At 45.8% G+C, this 20,766-nt stretch overlaps 1 protein-coding gene across 1 annotated transcript in view; it reads right to left on the minus strand.

The window, feature by feature from the left end:
* Positions 1–17,780: 17,780 nt before the first annotated feature.
* Positions 17,781–20,766, minus strand: part of LOC145347584 (calcium-activated chloride channel regulator 1-like) — a 42,430-nt gene continuing 39,444 nt past the window's right edge. The window contains exon 14 of the mRNA XM_080195169.1: positions 17,781–18,231. Within this exon, the coding sequence (XP_080051295.1) occupies positions 17,840–18,231 (392 nt within the window). The 3' untranslated portion in view covers positions 17,781–17,839. The remainder of the gene's footprint in view (positions 18,232–20,766) is intronic.

Raw genomic sequence — 20,766 nt, forward strand, 5'->3', positions numbered from 1 at the left:
CCAGATAGTGCAAATAAGTCTGGTCTGATAGCTGATTAAAGAGTCACGGCTACAGGAATGACATAGATTGGAAGCTGGATATTGAAGGGTGTATAACATTAATGATGGTACTAGCACTTTAGACCTGAGTTCAGGAAACCAGCATATAGAAACAATTTGGGTAGAGATGAGAAATGAGAACAAAACATTAAAGTTAATTTATTAGCCACAAGTAGGCTTATATTAACACTGCAATGGAGTTACTGTGAAAATCCACTAGTCGCCACACTCCAGCACCTGTTGGGGTACACTGAGAGAGAATTTATCATGGACAATGCATCTAACCAGCGCATCTTTCAAACTGTGGGAGGAAACTGGAGCACCCGGAGGAACCCCACACAGACACAGGAAGAAGGTGCAGGCTCCGCACAGTCACTGACCCAAGCTGGGAATCGAAGCCAAATTCCTGGCTCTGTGAGGCAGCAATGCTAACCACTGTGCTATCATTCCACCCAGGTAAAAAGTTTCTTGTGGGAGTGACGTGTAGACCCTCCCTAATTATAACTATGCAGTAGGACAGAGGGTAAAAGAAGAGATAAAGGGAGCTTGTCAGGGAAATGTAGCAATAATTATGTGGGATTTTAATCTACATATAGATTGGAAAGATCAGACGGGCAAAGGTAGCATAAATAAAGAGTTCATAGAATGTTTTGGGATATTTCCCCGGGTTGAAATGGTTGCTACGAGAGGACACAGATTTAAGTTGCGGGGAGGCAAGTACAGAAGTGATGTTAGGGGTAAGTTTTTCACTCAGAGGGTGGTGAGTGAATGGAATCGGCTGCCGTCAGTGGTGGTGGAGGCGAACTCGCTGGGGTCTTTTAAAAGACTTCTGGATGAGTATATGGGATTTAATGGGATTGGGGGTTATAGATAGGTCTATGGATTGGTAGGTGTTGATGTGATCGGCGCAACTCGTGGGCCGAAGGGCCTGTTTGTGCTGTAGTGTTCTATGTTCTATGATAGTTTTTTAGAACAGCACATCCTGGAGCCAACTAGATGGCAGGCTATATTAGATCCAGTATTGAGCAGTGAGATAGGATTAATTGATAACTGCATGTTGATTGCTCCCCTAGGTAGTTGCAATCATAATATGATTGAATTTTGCATTCAGTTTGAGGGAGAGAAGAATGTATCCAAAACTAGTCTTTTAAACGAGGGTAATTATGAGGGCATGAAAGTAGAGCTAGCTAGGGTGAACTGGTGAATGTGCTTACGGGAGAGATCAACAGGGCCTCCGGGGCAGACATTTACAGGGATTTTTTTTTTGAGCGGGAAGAGTCTCTCCACCTCTATCCTATCCATCCCATTCATCATCTTATACGTCTCAATGAGATCTCCCCTCATTCTTCTAAACTCTAACGAGTACAAGCCTAGTTTATTCAGCCTCTCCTCATAGCTCAACCCCCTCAACTCCGGTATCAGCCTAGTAAACCTCCTCTGCACTCCCTCCAAGGCCAAAATATCCTTGCGCAGGTGCGGCACCCAAAACTGCACACAGTACTCCAGCTGCGGCCTCACCAATGCCCTATACAGCTGCAGCAACACCTCCCTACTTTTATATTCAATCCCCTTCGCTATGAAGGCCAGCATCCCATTCACCTTCCTGACCACCTGCTGCACCTGCAAGCTGGGTTTTTGCGACTCATGCACAAGGACCCTGAGGTCCCTCTGCACCGTCGCCTGCTGCAGTTTTTCGCCACGTAAGTAATAGTCCTTCCTACCATTCTTCCTACCAAAGTGGACCACCTCGCACTTGCCAACATTAAATTCCATTTGCCATTTCCTGGCCCATTCGCCCAGCCTATCTAGATCCTTCTGCAGACTCTCCACACCCTCCGCACAATTTGCCTTTCCCCCAATCTTGGTGTCATCAGCAAATTTCGACACCCTACACTCGGTTCCCTCCTCCAGATCATCTATATAAATGGTAAATAGCTGAGGCCCCAGCACCGACTCCTGGGGCACCCCACTAGTCACCAACCGCCAATCCGAATAGCACCCGTTGACCCCCACTCTCTGCCTCCTATTTGACAACCAATCCTCTATCCACGCTAACACCCTACCCCCAACTCCATGTCCCCTGACCTTCTGCAATAACCTCTTGTGAGGTACCTTGTCAAACGCCTTCTGAAAATCCAGAAAGACCACTTCCACCGGCTCTCCTCTATCCACTGCCCTAGACACATCCTCATAGAACTCCAGTAAATTTGTCAGACACGACTTCCCTTTAATGAAACCGTGTTGCGTCTGCCCTATCAAGCAATTCCCTTCAAGATGCCTCGCAATTTCCTCCTTAATGACGGATTCTAACATTTTACCTACCACAGACGTTAAACTAACCGGCCTATAATTCCCCGCCTTTTGCCACAGCCTCAAGATAAAGGGGAGGCGGTTTAGAACGGAGTTGAGGAGGAACTTCTTCACTCAAAGGGTGGTGAATCTCTGGAATTCTCTGCCCGTTGAAGTGGTGGAGGCTGCCTCGCTAAATATTTTTAAGAAGCGGGTTGATGGGTTCTTGATAAGAGAGGGGATTAAGGGTTATGGGGAGAGGGTGGGAAAGTGGAACTGAGCCACGACAGATCAGCCATGATCTTATTGAGTGGCGGGGCAGGCTCGAAGGGCTAGATGGCCTACTCCTGCTCCTATTTCTTATTTCAGAATACACACATATTTCAGAAAACAGACATATTTCAATGAGAAAGAAACATTCCCAAGGGGAGGGCCTATCAGTTGTCATTGACTAAGAAAGTTAAAGGCAATTATTAAACTGAAAGAAAAAGCAGATATGTGTGCAAAGGTGAATGGCAGGTCAGAAAATTGAAAAAAATTTAAAGAACATAAAAGAATGACACAAAGATTGATAAGGAAGGAAAAACTAAAGTATAAGGGAAAGGTAGATAGTGACATAAAGAGGGATAGTAAGAAATTCTACAGAAATTTAAATAAGGAAAGAGTCAACAAAGTCAGCATGATTCCTATAGAAAGTGTGTCTGAGGAATTGATAATGGAAAGTAAGGCTATGTGCGGATAAACTAAACAGTTGTTTTGCATCAGTCTTCGCTGCGCAGGACATGTGTAATATCCCAGAAATATCTGTAAATCAGGAAATAGAAAGGAGGGAGGAACTCAGGAAAGTGACAGTCACCATGGAAGTGATACTGAGCAAATTGTTGGATTGACATATCCCCTGGTACAGATGGGAGTTCACCCAAAGATCTTGAAAGAAGTGACTAATGAAGTAGTTGATACATTGGTTTTAATTTTCCAAAATTCCGTAAATTTGGGCAAGATAGCAAAAATAAAGGAGATATTCAGAAATGGCAGATGACAGAAACAGAAAATGACAGGCCTGACACCTGTCATAGGGATTAGAAGACATTTCTGATAAACTCCACAAGGTCCATGGGAATCACTGATTGATCTTCATTGAGGATGAGTTCCCCTGGTAACAGGCCCAGCTAGAAGTCATTACCTGAACTTTTGTAAGGCAGGCCCAGACTGGGCCTACTGCACTATAGTTCCTGGCAGGGACTAGTATGTGTACACCATGGTAATGGTTTTACTTTGCAGTCTGTAATGTTCTGCACTATGTTCCATTCTGGTCCTTACATTGAGTCATTACATTGGTGACAAGGAGCAAGAAAAGTTTCAAACAGCCATACCTTTCAACGAACCCAGGAAGATACTGATGAGGAGATGTTGAAAATGCTGCTGTTTAAGAAACTAGAATGTTATGATACGGGTGTGGAGAATTGGCCCCAGTGTGCCAAAATGACAAGATATTTCTTCCTTAAAAACTTTGGACTCTGGGAGGAAACCGGAGCACCAGGGAGATACGCAGCAGACATGGGGAGAATGTGCAAACTCCACACAATTAGTGACCCGGGTGCCGGGCGTTGTGCGGCAGCAAAGCTAACCACAGTGTCACCATGCTGCCCAACTTCAAAAGCAATGATCCAACATCTCATCATGCGTTGGGGCAGTCTGACCTAGCTGACTGGCTTTGCAGCAGCACGAGCACTGGCAGAGTGGCTGCTGAGGGAGCAGGTGCATTCTCATTCTGAAAGAGGTTAGTTGGAAGAAGTGACTTTCTGCCATCCCCAATGCCACTCTCCTTAGCATTCCTACAACCCTGCTGGGAAGTAAAGGAGTGAATTAATGTCCTCAAGGACTTTTCAACAATGCCCCACCCCTCCAAACCAAAGTGGCAGCAAACAGAACTTCTAGGCCACTGGCGTGAACTGCCCTGAAAGTGTCAGAGTTTGCATAACATTTCCAATATGGTCCACTGGTGGACCTGGCCACTCTTTCAAAGTTGAACCGAATGGGTCTGCACCCTCCTAGACAAGTTGGAGCTGGACTCCTCCTTGTTTTGTATATGGTGACAATGTCCTTCAGCAGTCTGCACAGTGCACCAGGCATTTCCTGGTATACACCCAGGTAATAATGCATTCACGTGTAACAGGAGGAGGAAGAATTGATCAGAAAGAGCAGGGAGCATTATTCTCCAGATTATGCCTGCATTAGGTACTTTCCCTGTTTGATCTCATGTTGCACTTCATTCTTTACAACTTCCCCGATAATGTGATAGTCTATTGTTCACTGTTTCGCAATGTTAGTAAGTTAATTGCTTGGAGTTATCAAAGTGAATGTGCATGGACTATTTATTACTATTCTTTGGATCCTGGAATGAACACATGAAAAAGTATCATTCCCAGCATTATGAAAATTAATAAATGACAGATTCTATGTGTTATTGACATTCTTGAATTGTTATCTCAGTGCAATGACAAGACTCCAAAAAACCTTTGACTGAGGGTTCAGTTATCTTCTGCTTGGTTATATTGTAAACAGTTCTTGATAGAAAAAAAGACTGTAGAGACATTCATTGCTATTGACCCTGGAATCCAACATAATGTCTGTACTGAGTCTACAAGTTCTTCTTGTGTTTGCGTCAGTTTCTTCCAGGTGCTCTGGTTTTATCCCACAGTCCAAAAGATGTGCTGGTTAGGTGCATTGACCATGCTAAATTTTCCCTCAGTGTGCCCGAACAGGCACTGGCGTGTGTCGACTAGAGGATTTTCACAATAACCTCATTGTAGTGTTAATGTAAGCCCACTTGTGACATTAATAAATAAACTTTAAAAAACTTTAAACATGTTTTTAAATGTGGTGCAGCATTTCACTAGTTTAAAGCTCTTGTATTAGGAATCAAGAGTGTTTCTTTCTGTTAATAAAATGTTTATGATTGAGCCTAAAATCTTGAGCGATTTCTCATTCATGAATTCCTATAAAAAACAAAGAAAATTACAGCACAGCAGCAGGTCCTTCAGCCCTCCAAGCCTGCTCCAACAATGCTGCCCTTAACTAAACTTAACTAAAACTCCTTACCCTTCCAGGGACCATATCCCTCTATTCCCATCCTCTTCATGTATTTGTCAAGACGCCCCTTAAAAATCACTATCGTATCTGCTTCTACTACTTCCCCCTGCAATGAGTTCCAGGCACCCACCACCCTCTGTGTAGTAAATCTGTCTCGTACATCTTCTTTAAACCTTGCCCCTTGCACCTTAAACCTATGCCCCCTAGTAATTGACTCTTCCACCCTGGGAAAAAGCTTCTGACTATCCACTCTGTCCATGCCTCTCATAATCTTGTAGACTTCTATCAGGTCGCCCCTCAACCTCCATCGTTCCAATGAGAACAAACCAAGGTTCTCCAATCTCTCCTCATAGCTAATGCCCTCCATACCAGGCAGCATTCTAGTAAATCTTTTCTGTACCCTCTCCAAAGTCTCCACATCTTTCTGGTAGTGTGATGACCAGAATTGAACACTGTATTCCAAGTGTGGCCTAACTAAGCTTCTGTAAAACTGCAACATAACTTGCCAATTTTTAAACTCAATGCCCCAACCAACGAAGGCAATCATGCTGTATACCTTCTTGACTGCCTTCTCCACCCACGTTGCCACTTCAGTGACCTGTCACCTGTATACCCAGATCCCTCTGCCTATCAATACTCTTAAGGGTTCTGCCATTTACTGTATATTTCCTATCTGTATTAGACCCTTAAAAATACATTACCTCACATCTGTCCAGATTAAATTCCATTTGCCATCTCTCTGCCCAAGTCTCCAAATGATCTATATCCTCCTGTATCCTTTGATGGTCTTCATCGCTATCCGCAAATCCACAAACCTCTGTGTCTTAGGCAAATTTACTAATCAAACTAGTTACATTTTCCTCCAAATAATTTATATATATTACAAACAGCAAAGGTCCCAGCACTGATCCCTGAGGAAGCCAGTTATCATAGCCTCCATTCAGAAACACACCCTTCCACTGCTAATCTCTGCCTTCTTTGACCAAGCCAGTTTTGTATTCGCCTTGCCAGCTCAAAAACTGCCACAGTAAATGGGATTATACACCTCTTACAGGTGGGATGGCAATGAGTGATTTGTTCCTTCAGAGAGCTAGCACAGAAATGACAGGCTGACTGGCCTTCTTTTGTGCTGTACCTGTTCTGTGATTCTACGGTCAGAGGCTCCCGAGGGATCAAATGAGGAAAGATGTGACACGACAAGGCAACATAGCAAGGTAACAATGAAGGATTTGACCATCTGAATGTGGCAGGATAGAATGCCTTTAATTTTGTCTTCTTATTAGTTTTGCAACCTGTAGCCTTACCTGCTGAAACTCTCTTAAGTGGAGAATAGGCTGTTTTCGATTTGGTATTGTGCAATGAGAACGGGCTAATTAATGATCACGCTGTAAAACAGTCTCTAGGGAAGAGTGACCATGTTATGTGAGAATTTTGTATGAAGTTTGAAAGTGATGTAGTTCAAACTGAAACTAGGAGCTTTAATCTGAATAAAGTACCCAATGATGGTATGAGGGGCAATTGTCTGTGCTAGATTGGGAAACTACATTAAAAGGTATGATGGTGGACAAACAATGAATAGCACTTAAATGACTAACACATGGTTTGCAACAAACTTACATTCCTTTGAGCTTACATTCCTTGAAATTTAGGAGAATGAGAGGTGATCTTATTGAAGCATGCAGATTTCTTTCAGAGCTCATCTGGGTGGACTTGGGAAGTCATGTTGCCGGCATTGGACTGGGGTAAACACAGTTTGACAGTTTTGATGCGCCACAGCGAAAAACCGCACCAACCCCCTCAGAGAAGAAACACAGGACATGGTGAACAGAGTACACCTCGTCGTCCAGTACTTCCCCGGAGTGGAGAAGCTACGACATCTTCTCCGGAGTCTTCAACATGTCATTGATGAAGACGAACATCTCGCCAGGGCCAATCCCACACCCCCACTTCTTGCCTTGAAACAACCACACAACTTCAAACTGACCATTGTCCGCAGCAAATTACTCAGCCTTGAGGAGGAGTGACCACAACACCACACAACCCTGTCACAGCAACCTCTACAAGACATGCCGGATCATCAACATGGATGCCACCATCTCACGTGAGAACACCATCTACCAGGTACCCGGTGCATACTCTTGCAACTCGGCCAATGTTGTCTACCTATATGCTGCAGGAAAGGATGTCACGAGACATTATACATTGGGGAGACCATGCAGATGATACGACAATAGATGAATGAATACCGCTCGACAATCACCAGGCAAGACTGTTCCCTTCCTGTTGGCGAACACTTCAGCAGTCATGGGCATTCGGTCTCTGATCTTCGGGTAAACGTTCTCCAAGGCGGCCTTCATGACATATGACAGCACAGAGTCGCTGGCAGAAACTGATAGCCAAGTTTCGCACACATGAGGATGGCCTCAACCAGGATCTTGGATTCATGTCACACTATCTGTAACCTCCATGACTTGCCTGAACTTGCAACATCTCACTTACTGTCCTGTCTGGAGACGATACACATCTCTTTAACCTATGCTTAATGCTATCTCCACTCACATTGCCTGCACCTTTAAGACTTGAATAGCAGATTAGCTGTAAAGACTCACATTCTAATCAGCATTCTGTAAACTGTGTATGCCTTTATACGCCCTATTTAGGGTCTGAACTCTCCATTCACCTGACAAAGGAACAGCGTTCCAAAAGCTAGTGGCATTTACTACCAAATAAACCTGTTGTACTTTAACCAAGTGTTGTGAGACTTCTTACTAGACTTGGAAAGGCCATGTTGTATACATGGACTTTAGTAAAGCCTTCAATAAGGTTCCTCATGGCAGGCTGATACTGGAGGTGAAGTCATATGGGATCCGAAGTGAGCTGATGAGATGGATACAAAACTGGCTTGGGTATGGAATACAGCACCTTCCAGTGGGAGGGTACTTTTCTAACTGGAGGTCTGTGACAAGCTGTGTTCCACAAGGATCAGTGCTGGGGCCTCTGTTGTTTGTAATATATATAAATGACTTAGATAAATGTAGGTGGTCTGATTAGTAAATTTGCAGATGATACAAAAATTGGGAGACTAGTGGATAGTGGGGAGGATTGTCAGAGGATACAGCAGGATCTAAAGCAGATGGAGACATAGGCTAAAAGATGACAGATGGAATTTAACCCAGACAAACGTGAGGTGATGCAATTTGGAACATCTACTGCAGAATGAAAGTGTACAGTAAATAGCAATGCCCTTAGAAACGTTAGCATACAGAGGGATCTAGGCGAGCAGATCCAAAGTTCCCTGAAAATGGCACAGCACGTTCATCCCCCACCCCGCCCATGGGGAGTGCTGAAAATTCCTGCCAAATATCTTTCAGTAAATGCCATCATACAATTAGAATTACTCTACCCTGTTGCTTCACAGGTTCCATCCCTATATGTAAAAGGGCACCAGATCATTATATTCAGCAAACCCATTCATGAACAAATACTTTATATGTAAAAAAAGCAAATATACCTTTGTTTCAAATAATGAAACCAATACTTCCATTTTCTGTGAAATAACAAAGAACAAAGAACAAAATGAGCCAGTGAAACAGGCCCTTCGGCCCAACGAGCCCGCGCCGCCACCTCAACACCACCAGTCCCCCTCTCCACCCACAACCCCTGTCTAATGTTTTATGGCCATCCAGATTGAGGGAATCTGATTTAGGGACAATTTATTCCTGCCAATCAGTCTAACAGCACATCTTTGGGCTGAAATAGAATTGATGCTTCAGGTCATTTCAACAGGGCGGCACGGTAGCACAGTGGTTAGCACTGCTGCCTCACAGTGCGTGGGACCTGAGTTAGATTCCTGGCTTGGGTCACTGTCTGTCTGGAGTTTCCACGTTCTCACATGTCTGTCTGGGTTTCCGCTGGGTGCTCTGGTTTGCTCCCACAGTCCGAAGATGTGCGGAATGATCTTCTGGACTCGCCGCCGTGCATGGGATCTCCCATTGAATCCACACTCCCACTGCTGGGAAACCCATGGCAGGGAGTTGCATTGGCAGGACCAGAAGATCCCACCACTGGCCAGTGTCCAGAAAATCCGGCCCGTTCTTTGGGATTTCTGGACAAAGTTATGATACCCGAGGAATGCCACTGTTTTCATGCAATTTATTGCAGCAGCCACATTGGCTGGAATTTTACTGCTTGCAGAACGGCATTCTCCGTTGGCCTCCAGTGGGATCTTACAGGCCTCGGGCAGACTCAGTCGGAAAAATTCTGGCAATTGACTTAGTTAAGCTAGAAAATTGCTTGTGCTGCTTGGTGAACATGTCATAGTTGGAAAAGATGTGCTTCTACTAACAAATGGCATCAAAGATGGTGAAAACTTCATAGCTGGAACAAGAACAACTTACGAAATAACAACTCAGAGGCCGGCATCTTTTCACCAGATTCCCTTTATTTACAGACTCTATTCCACTGAGGTGCAAAGTCAGAAGCAAGAGTGCCAGTGGACCTGACACTGCCATAGTCATATACAGGTGAGGCTCCCTGATTGGGAAGGCAATTATGACTTCAATCAGGAAGCTCATACTCGAAAAGGCCAACCTCATGGTCCTTGTTGAAGTCATTACAACTTACATTCATAAAGTGCCTTTGACATTGTAAAGTATCCCAAGATGTTTCTCTGGAGCTGTGATTTCGACGAGTGGCTGCCTTTTGGTGAGTGTGCTGCATTGTAATTACTATATTTTGACTTAATTCTAGTTCGAGAGGGTTTTTTGATTATTTTGGCGCTCCGTAGCGGGAGATAGGCGCGGGGGCTGCTGGGAAGGGAGCGCGGGAGTATAAAAAGAAGGCCAAGGTAGATAGCGGGCAGCGTCGGGAGCGGGCAGCGGAGTGAGGCGGGAAGCAGAGTGAGAGGTAAAAGGGCTTAAGCTCACTGGGCTTGGGCGAGTGTAGGCTTGGTAACAGGAATTAATAGGACACCTTAATAGGGGGCAAACATAATGGCAGGGTCTAGGGTTACACGTGTTCACTGTGTTCGTTGTCATATGTGGACATTTCTGGAGACAGCACATCTCCCGAAAGCCCACATATGCGGGAAATGTCTAGAGGTGCAGAGATTAAGGGCCCGGGTGAGGCAGCTGGAACTGAGGCTGGAGGATATGTTTTTAGTTAGGGAAAATGAGGAAATAATGGATAGGGACAGTAACACTGAGCAGATACCAGGACCTGGGAGGAGAGACGGATGGGTCACAGTTAGGAAGAGCAAAAAGAAAAGGAGTCGTGGCACTAGGACCGCCCCAGAGGAATTACCCCGGAATATCAAGGGTGGGGTGACAGCTGGGGTAGAGAAGGCAAGGGAGGGAGATCAGAATACCTCGGAGGAAGGGAAGAGTGCAGGGTGTGAGATAGTGGTGGGGGATGGGAGAGTCAAAGGGATTGACAGGCGGTTCTGTGGGCAAAAGCGGGACTCCAGGATGGTAGTCTGCCTCCCTGGGGCAGGGGTACAGGATGTTTCAGAAAGGGTAGAGGGAATTTTGAAGGGTGGAGGGACCAAGTCTGATGTGATAGTGCACATAGGAGAGAAGGATGTAGGAACAAAGTGCAGGGGGGACATACGTAGGCAGTTCAGGGAGTTGGGGGCTAGGCTGAAATGTAGGGCCTCCAGGGTGGCGTTCTCTGGGCTGCTGCCGGTGCCTGGGGCTAGCAGGGCTAGAAATAATGAGATACTCCAACTCAATGCGTGGTTGAAGGATTGGTGTAGGGCAGAGGGTTTTAGATTTGTAGACCATTGGGAAGTCTTTATGAAAGAGGGGCAAATATATAAGAGGGATGGGGTACAGTTAACTGGGAAGGGTGTGAATATCTTAGCTGGAAGGTTAGCTGGAGTGTTTCGGCAGTGTTTAAACTAATATGGAGGGGGGGTGGGGATGTGGACGGAACTGGGATTGGGGATAGGGTAAGCCCGGAGGGTAGGAAGAAGGATCGGATTGTTTCTGAGTGTCTTCGGTGCATGTGTTTCAATGCTAGGAGTGTGACTGGCAAAACAGATGAACTGAAGGCAATAATGTTCGAAAGGAAGTTGGAAGTGGTGGCAGTGACAGAGACTTGGTTAAAGGAAGGGCAGGACTGGCAGTTGAATGTTCCCGGGTATAAGTGCTTCAGGCGTGATAGGGGTGGGTCGCAGAGAGGTGGGGGAGTGGCGTTGTTAGTTAAGGATTGCATCATAGCAGTGCAGAGGGAGGGAGGAATAGAGGATATAGGAATCGAGTCGCTATGGGTGGAGTTGAGGAATAGGAAGGGAGATGTTACTATGTTGGGTGTGTACTACAGACCGCCCAACAGCCCGAGGGCTGTGGAAGAAGGGATAAGCAGGGACATTCTAGATAAGTGCAGGAAGAATAGGGTGGTGGTAGTGGGAGATTTTAATCTCCCCGGGGTAGACTGGAAGGTGCCGAGATCAGAGGGTGCTGACGGGGAGGAATTTGTACAGTGTGTAATGGAAGGATCCCTGGAGCAGTATGTGGATAGCCCGACCAGGGAGGGGGCTATACTGGACTTGATTCTGGGGAATGAGCCTGGGCAGGTGGTTGACGTTGAAGTAGGAGAGCAGGTGGCTAACAGTGACCACAACTCTGTCTGGTTTAAGATATTAATGGATAAAGATGAAGCCTGTCCTAAGGGGAGGGTGTTAAACTGGGGGAGGGCTAGATACAACCGGATTAGGCAGGATCTTAAAGATACGGACTGGGGTAAGCTGCTTGATGGCAGGTCGACGCTGGGTATGTGGGAGTCTCTCAAGGGAAAACTAAAATCTTTGCAGGAAAGGCACGTGCCGGTCAAGAGGAAGGATGGGAAGGGTAGGATTAGAGAGCCGTGGGTAACTAGGGATATTGAGGACCTGGTCAGGAGGAAGAGAGAGGCGTACATTAGATCTAGGCATTTGAGGACAGAGATAGCGTTAGAAGAATACAGAGAATGTAGGAGAGAACTTAAAAGGGGCATCAGAAAGGCAAAAAGGGGCCACGAAATGGCTTTGGCGGGTAGGATTAAAGAAAATCCTAAGGCATTTTACTCCTATGTTAGAAATAAAAGGATGGTTAGAGGGAAGATTGGTCCTCTCAGGGACAGAGGAGGGGAACTATGCTTGGAGCCTGGGGGAATGGGGGAGATCCTGAATGAATACTTTGCGTCGGTATTCACGCAGGAGAGGGGCCTGATGTCTGGTGCTGTGCTTGAGGAGTTTGAAGATCCGTTGAGGGATATAGTCATCACGAGGGAAGAGGTGTGGGGACTTTTAGACAGTATAAAGACGGATAAATCTCCGGGGCCTGATGGCATCTATCCCAGGCTGTTAAGGGAGGTGAGGGATGAAATTGCTGGGCCTCTGACGCAAATCTTTGTCTCTTCTTTGGACACAGGTGAGGTCCCAGAGGATTGGCGCATTGCAAATGTAATACCGTTGTTTAAGAAGGGTCAGAGGGATAACCCAGGGAATTATAGGCCGGTGAGCTTGACTTCAGTTATAGGCAAGCTAATGGAGAGGATCCTTAAGGATAGGATGTATGAACATCTGGAGCGCTGCAATCTGATCAGGGATACGCAGCATGGCTTCGTTACAGGGAGGTCGTGCCTTACGAATCTAGTGGAATTTTTTGAAGAGGTGACAAAAACGGTTGACGAAGGACAAGCCGTTGATGTCGTCTATATGGATTTCAGTAAGGCGTTTGACAAGGTCCCTCATGGTAGGCTGATAGAAAAGGTGAAGGCTCATGGGATACAAGGCCAGGTATGTAGATGGGTGGAGAACTGGCTTGGGAGGAGGAGACAGCGAGTAGTAGTGGAAGGCTCCTTTTCCAATTGGAGGCCTGTCACCAGTGGTGTGCCGCAGGGCTCGGTACTTGGACCTCTTCTATTTGTGGTATATATTAATGACTTGGAAGAGGGGGTAGGTGGTGTGATCAGCAAATTTGCTGATGACACCAAGATGGTTGGATTGGCGGGTACTGAGGAGCAGTGCCTGGCAATGCAACAGGACATAGACAGGCTGGTAGATTGGGCAGATAGATGGCAAATGGAATTTAATCCGGAGAAATGCGAGGTGATGCACTTTGGCCGGAATAATGTGGAGGGGAGTTATACGATAAAAGGTAGAACTATCCGGAGTATAGATACGCAGAGAGACCTGGGGGTGCAAGTGCACAAGTCCCTGAAGGTGTCGGTGCAGGTGCAGAATGTGATGAGGAAAGCGTATGGTATGTTAGCCTTCATAGGAAGAGGTATAGAATATAAGAGTAGGAGTCTGATGTTGCAGTTGTATAGAACGTTGGTTAGGCCTCACTTGGAGTACTGCGTCCAGTTCTGGTCGCCGTACTACCGGAAGGATGTAGAGATCCTGGAGAGAGTGCAGAGGAGATTTACCAGGATGTTGCCTGGTATGGAAGGGCTGTCTTACGAGGAAAGATTGAATGAACTTGGGCTGTTTTCCCTTGAGAGACGTCGGCTGAGGGGGGATCTAATAGAGGTTTATAAGATTATGAAGGGGATAGATAGAGTAAATGGTGGTAAGCTTTTTCCGCTACAAGAAATGGATAGAACGAGGGGTCACGGGCTTAGGGTGAGGGGGGCTAGGTATAAGACAAATATTAGAGGGCAGTTTTTCACGCAAAGGGTAGTGGGGGTGTGGAATGCACTGCCGATTAAGGTGGTGGAAGCAGGCACGCCAGGGTTGTTTAAGAGTCACTTAGACAGCCACATGAGCGGGCTACATATAGGGGGATATAGTAGGCCTTACTGAACATTGTAGGCTTGGGAATACGTTTTGCCTCAGGAATGTTAGTCTTTGCCTGTTTAATAATGAATTTTTTTGTCTCCACAGGCATTTAAGTCCAGCAAGGGGCATGCAGGCGGCAGGTTGTAGTGGGCTGCTCTTGGATGTTGCTTCGGGAGTTGCCTATTGCTTCATGTCGTTAGTGTGCTTAAACTGGACCATCTCGAGGGCAACATGACAGTTCAGAGACTATCTCTGTTGCTGTGCGGACACATGGATTTGGGCCTGTGTCTGTGGGAGTTTGCACGTTCTCCCCATGGTTGCGTGGGTTTCCTCCGGGTGCTCCGGTTTCCTCCCACATCCCCCAAAGATGTGCTTTTAGGCTGATTGATTGGGTACTAAATTGTCCCTAAATTGGACTTCCCTGATCCTCGCACGTTAGGCGTAGACTAAAATCATGAATAGGTCACTGAGATAGTAGGACGGCGGCGCGGGCTCGTTGGGCCGAAGGGCCTGTTTCCCGTGCTGTGTTGTTCTTTGTTCTTTGTTCTTTGTTCTTTGTTTCACAGGAACGTTAATGAGGGTTAAGGCTACGCATTATGGAGTTGTTTGTGAGTAACTCCATTGGCTTGATTGAACAATGTGACCAGTTTCCGGTCACATCATTGCCTGAATGCCATAGAACTTTCTGGAAGAATGTGAGACGTTTAGGATGAAGAGATGTTTTTGAGCCTTTGCCCTCAGCAAGAATGTGGAGTCTAACCATCACAAGTATACCCTGAATGAACATCTTCAGAGAAGACAAAGAACCATAAGGCCTTTGACAAGATACCACATGGTAAGTTGTTACATAAGGTTAAATCTCACAGGATCCAGGGTGAGGTATCTAAATGGATACAAAATTGGCTTCTTGACAGAAGACAGAGGGTGGTTGTAGATGATTGTTTTTCAAACTGGAGGCCTGTGACCAGCGGTTTGCCTCAGGGATCAGTGCTGGGTCTATTGTTAATTGTCATTTATAGTAATGATTTGGATGAGAATATAGGAAACACGGTTACTAAGTTTGCAGATGACACCAAGGTTGGTGGCATAGTAGACAGTGAAGAAAGTTGTCTCTGATTGCAATGGGATCTTGATCAATTGGGCCAGTGGGCTGATGAATGGCAGATGGAGTTAAATTTAGACAAATGCGAGATGATGCATTTTGGTAGATTGAACCAGGGCAGGACTTACTCAGTTAATGGTAGGGTGTTGGGGAGAGATCTAGGGGTACATGATCATAGCTCCTTGACAATGGAGTCACAGGTGGACAGAGAGCTGAAGAAGGCATGCGGCATGCTTGGTTTCATCAGTCAGAACATTGAATACAGGAGTTGGAATGTCTTGTTGAAGTTGTACAAAACATTGGAATACTGTGCGCAATTCTGGTCACCCTATTCTAGAAAGGATATTATTAAGCTAGAAAGAGTGCAGAAAAGCTTTACTAGGATGCTACCAGGACTTGATGAATTGAGTTATAAGGAGGGGCTGGATAGACTGGGACCTTTTTTTGCTGGAGCATAGGAGATTGAGGGGTGATCTTTTAGAGCTCTATAAAATAATGAGGGGCACAGATCAGCTAGATAATCAATATCTTTTCCCAAAGACAGGGGAGTCTAAAACTAGAGGGCATAGGTTTAAAGTGAGAGGAGAGAGATGCAAAAGTGTCCAGAGGAGCAATTTTTTTCACAGCGAGTGGTGAGTGTCTGGAGCAAGCTGCCAGAGGTAGTGGTAGAGGCAGGTACAATTTTGTCTTTTAAGAAGCATTTAGAAAGTTACATGAGTACGATGGGTTTAGAGGGATATGGGCCAAATGCGGGCAATTGGGATTAGCTTAGGGATTTTAAAAAAGGGCAGCATAGACAAGTTGCGATGAAGGGCCTGTTTCCATGCTGTAAACCTCTATGACTCTATGACAAATCTACATTGGAAACAGACTTGGCATTTCATTCTGAAATGGATAGTATCCATTTTTAGTTAGAGTTAAAAGTTAAGAGTTAGAGTTTCAGTTAAGAGTTCATGTTTAAGTGTAAGAGTTAAACGGCTCTATTTTACCATTTTAATTCTAAGTGCTGGGCGGACTTGAAACTGGGAGCATTTCAGATCCGACTTTTAGATCCATTCTCAGGCGCCCCCATACGCAAACTGCCTGCAAAAAATATCAGCCATTCCCAATTGCGTGCCACCAGTCTGTGGGTGGGGCTTAATGCGCTGGAAACCCTGCTGCTCCAATCAATGCCTCCAACTTCGCATGTGCAGCAAAAATAATTATAGACTGCTACTCCTCTGCCATATCTCTCCCGGGCCAGATAATGCCTTCCCTGACCCCCACAGACATTGCTTAATCCCCCCCAACATTACTAACCCCTTTATTCCCCCATCCACCCCCACCCAGACCAATAGCGTCCCCTCCCATCTTCCTCCCCACCGATCTCAGGCAGAGTGGCAGCAGATCCCTCTTCCCTGTGCTGATCACAGGCAAAGTGGCAGCAGACCCCCTTCCCCCAACTAATCACAGAGGCAGCATGCACTCCCGCTTCCACCCCACTGATCTCAGACAGAATGGCAGTGGACCTCCGCTTCCACCCCACTGATCACAGGCAGAGTGGCAGCGGACCCCCCTTCCCCACTCACTGATCACAGGGTGTCATGGGACCCCCCCCTTCCCCCCCACTGATCTCAAACAGAGAACCATCAGACACTAGGCACCTAGCTCCTCACTAATTGAAGCTCCTGAGTCGGACTTATATGGAGCATGTCTGTTTCATGCCAATTCTGGATGGGTCAACGTGGTGGTAAAGGGGGAAGTGCCGATAAAGTTGGGCATGCAACCCATGAAGTCAATTTAAATACATGCAAATGCATTTAATTGGCCGTCGTGCCCTTTTCAGGTGCAATCCTGATCGTGGCCATTTTTGGGCCTTGGTAAAGGGGGAACCAGCGCGGAGGCAGGAGCAGCTCGTCCTACTCGGCTCATGCCCGACTTTACCAAGTTTTCGCCCTGAAAATGGGCGCAACGCAATGAGAAAATCAGGCCCAACGTGTTGCAGCTGTTGTAAGTTTGAGTTTTGTCCTGGACTCCTGTCCTTTGGTTTGTAATAATAAACAAAGTATCTGGGAAGTAGCTTAAGTTTAAAGCCAAATAATTCACTCAAACATTCATTGCACAAGAAATTTTTTATTAATGCAGGCAACAGAAATAAAATCTGAAGTCGTCAATTATACAGATTATTTTGCTGTAAGGAGATACAAGTTTTTGCAAAGCAAGAGAAATTATGTATTTATGCTGATAACCTTGGGCCGACGCCTTGGAGTACATCTGAAAAACTATTGGAATATAGCTATAAAACTGTGCAGCCTTCCGACCTCCCTCGGTCCCCCAGGCGGTTAAGCAAAGGGAGGGGAACTTTCTCCAAAGGAGTTGTGGGTGGAGTGGGGGAATGTGTTCTAACTGTCCACCATAACTTTGGTAGAAGAGCCAAAGAAAATGGGGTAAACACTGACAATCTGCAGCCCCAGCCCCCCCCAACTCGCTGCTTAATCCATATCGAGTTCATGCATGTACAAAGTGTAAAAATTGGGCTCATTAAGTGCATGCTGTCCATTCTAGCTGCAAGGACGTTAAGCATCTGCATTTACTCTCTTTCGCTTCCTTTTGCACACAGTGAAAAATATGATCCCAGCAGTCAAACAAATAACAGATGTGGCAACAATTGCAATCCAGCTCTTTTCTGATATAATGTAACCTTTTGGGTGCTCAATCAATTTGACAAAGACTGAAACCTTGGCGATATTCGATATTTCCGAGGCCTGATTGATCTTGTCGTACGCACGGATAGCAAAGTAGATGTTTGACCCATTTTGCAATCTTGCCTTCTGAAGAATAATTGAGACAGTTTCCCTCGAACCAAAAGGCTGTGGCCTCAAGTTGGTCAAGTTAACCAAGGCAGCACTTGAGAAACTGTCCCGTAGCTTTAGGCGGCTGCCGCTTCTTCTCATTTCATAGCGGGATGCTAAGGAAAGAGGAAATTGTAAAAGGATTGGAAAGAAATGAATATATTTACACAAGTATTTAAGAGGTACTGGGATCCGTAACTGCATAAGTAAAACACAGTAAGAAGTCTCAGAACGCCAGGTTAAAGTCCAACGGGTTTATTTGGTAGCAAATGCCACTAGTTTTCGAAGCGCTGCTCCTTCAGTCCCCACTCACCTGATGAAGGAGCAGTGCTCCGAAAGCTAGTGGCGTTTGCTACCAAATAAACCTGTTGGACTTTAAGCTGGTGTTGTGAGACTTCTTACTGTGTCTACCCGAGTTCAACGTCAGCATCTCCACATCATAAGTAAAACACAGCATCAAAGCGAGGAGCTTATCCTGAGCAGTCAAATCTCAGCTGGAAATTTGCACCGGATTCTGGGTCCTGCAACTCAGCAAGGGATGTCAAGACTTTGGAAACAGTGTGACGGCAAATTACAGGCGAAACTTCAAATCAAAGCAGAAAATTCTGAAAACACTCAGCAGAGCTGGCAGCATCTGTGGAAAGAGAAACAGTTAATGTTTCAGGCCCGTAACCTTGCTTCAGAATTGAGAAACCTGAGACATGCGGAGATAATGAAGAGGAGCTTTTAAGGTGATTCAAGGGTTTGACGGGATAGAAACGAAGAAGATGTTTCCACTTGTGGATGAGAGAAGAACTAGGGGGCCACAAATAACTGTCTCTAATCAAACCAATAGGGAATTCAGGAGAAATATGAAGTGGAAGCTAGGTAAATACAGGAGGGGTTGGGTGAAGAAGACTGGGAGGAAACTGGTGTGGAGGCAGGGCCATTAACCAATGGCTGAAAGGACTGATCCTGTATCCTAAATATTATTCAACACTGGGAGATATTTAGGATCCCTAATTGTCCATGGACTGGGTGGCTTGCTCGGTGATTTAAGAGTCCATCGTGCTGTTATGGATCAAGAGTCATATGTATGTCAGACAACTAGCACTAAGCATGCTGTTGCACAGCTGCATGCCGTTAGAGGGGCTCAAAATACTGAGAGCTTAGCTTGAGTTCCAAATTTAAAGCAAGCCTGCATCTCCTAACAGGGAAGTCTATTTTGGCTGAAGTAGGTGCTGAAATTCTTGCTGAAGTGAATTGGGCTTGGGAAAGAAAAAGGAATAGAACAACACTGCAGCAGAAATCTCCAAGGTTCTAGAATTTCGAACTGCAGGCCTAGGTGCAGGAAGAGAACGGGGGAGAGGGAGATAGGTCGAACATCAATAGGAGGCCCTCCAGACAACTGAATAGGAAATGGGAGAAGATCACCACTGCAATCCATGCTAGTAATATAGTCCCGAAGAACTGGATGCAATGCCGTTCGGTGTTCAATGACCTCATACAAGTTGTCAAGGTCAGTGAATGCATCTTCAGATGTCACATTCCAGCAACTTTTCCACTAGCCTAGGACACTGCGCTGTACACCCCATCTCATTTACTTAGCTACCAGTCTCTGTCAATCAAGACTCATACCTGCCAACACAAAAGCAAAATACTACAGATGCTGGAAATCTAAACTAAAAGCACAAACTTGTGAAAATACAGTACATCTACCAACTTTTGTGGAGAGAGAGTTAACATACCAAGGTGCCAACATGTCTCCCCCTTTTCCCCCAAACCCCTTTCCTGCCACCTGTGCTTGAATCCATGGCGATTCAAGATCATTCAGCTGAAATGTGAATTCTCTCTCTCTCTTCACAGATGCTGCTAGACTTGCAGTATTACGAGAGTATTACTGCTGGAGTACTGTGTGCATTTTTGGGCGCCGCACCTGCGCAAAGATATTTTGGCCTTGGAGGGAGTGCAGAGGAGGTTTACTAGGCTGATACCGGAGTTGAGGGGGTTGAGCTATGAGGAGAGGCTGAATAAACTAGGCTTGTACTCGTTAGAGTTTAGAAGAATGAGGGGAGATCTCATTGAGACGTATAAGATGATGAATGGGATGGATAGGATAGAGGTGGAGAGACTCTTCCCGCTCAAAAAAGACAGGAGGACTAGGGGGCACAGCCTCAAGATAAAGGGGGGGCAGTTTAGAACGGAGTTGAGGAGGAACTTCTTCACTCAAAGGGTGGTGAATCTCTGGAATTCTCTGCCTGTTGAAGTGGTGGAGGCTGCCTCGCTAAATATTTTTAAGACGCGGGTTGATGGGTTTTTGATAAGAGAGGGGATTAAGGGTTATGGGGAGAGGGTGGGAAAGTGGAACTGAGCCACGACAGATCAGCCATGATCTTATTGAATGGCGGGGCAGGCTTGAAGGGCTAGATGGCCTACTCCTGCTCCTATTTCTTATGTTCTTATGTTCTTATTGCGAGCATCTTCTGTGCATAGTCCTGAGTTCCAACATAAAAGATTAAAGTTTATCTATTCGTGTCACAAGTAGGCACTGCAATGAAGTTACTGTGAAAATTCCCTGGTCAGCACACTCCAGCGCCTGCTCAGGTACACTGACGGAGAATTTAGCACGGCCAATGCACCTAACCAGCACCTCTTTCGGACTGTGGGAGTAA

The sequence above is a fragment of the Carcharhinus amblyrhynchos genome, chromosome 9 (genome assembly GCF_965287045.1).
Source record: "Carcharhinus amblyrhynchos chromosome 9, sCarAmb.v2.hapA, whole genome shotgun sequence".
In the NCBI taxonomy this organism is placed as follows: Eukaryota; Metazoa; Chordata; class Chondrichthyes; order Carcharhiniformes; family Carcharhinidae; genus Carcharhinus; species Carcharhinus amblyrhynchos.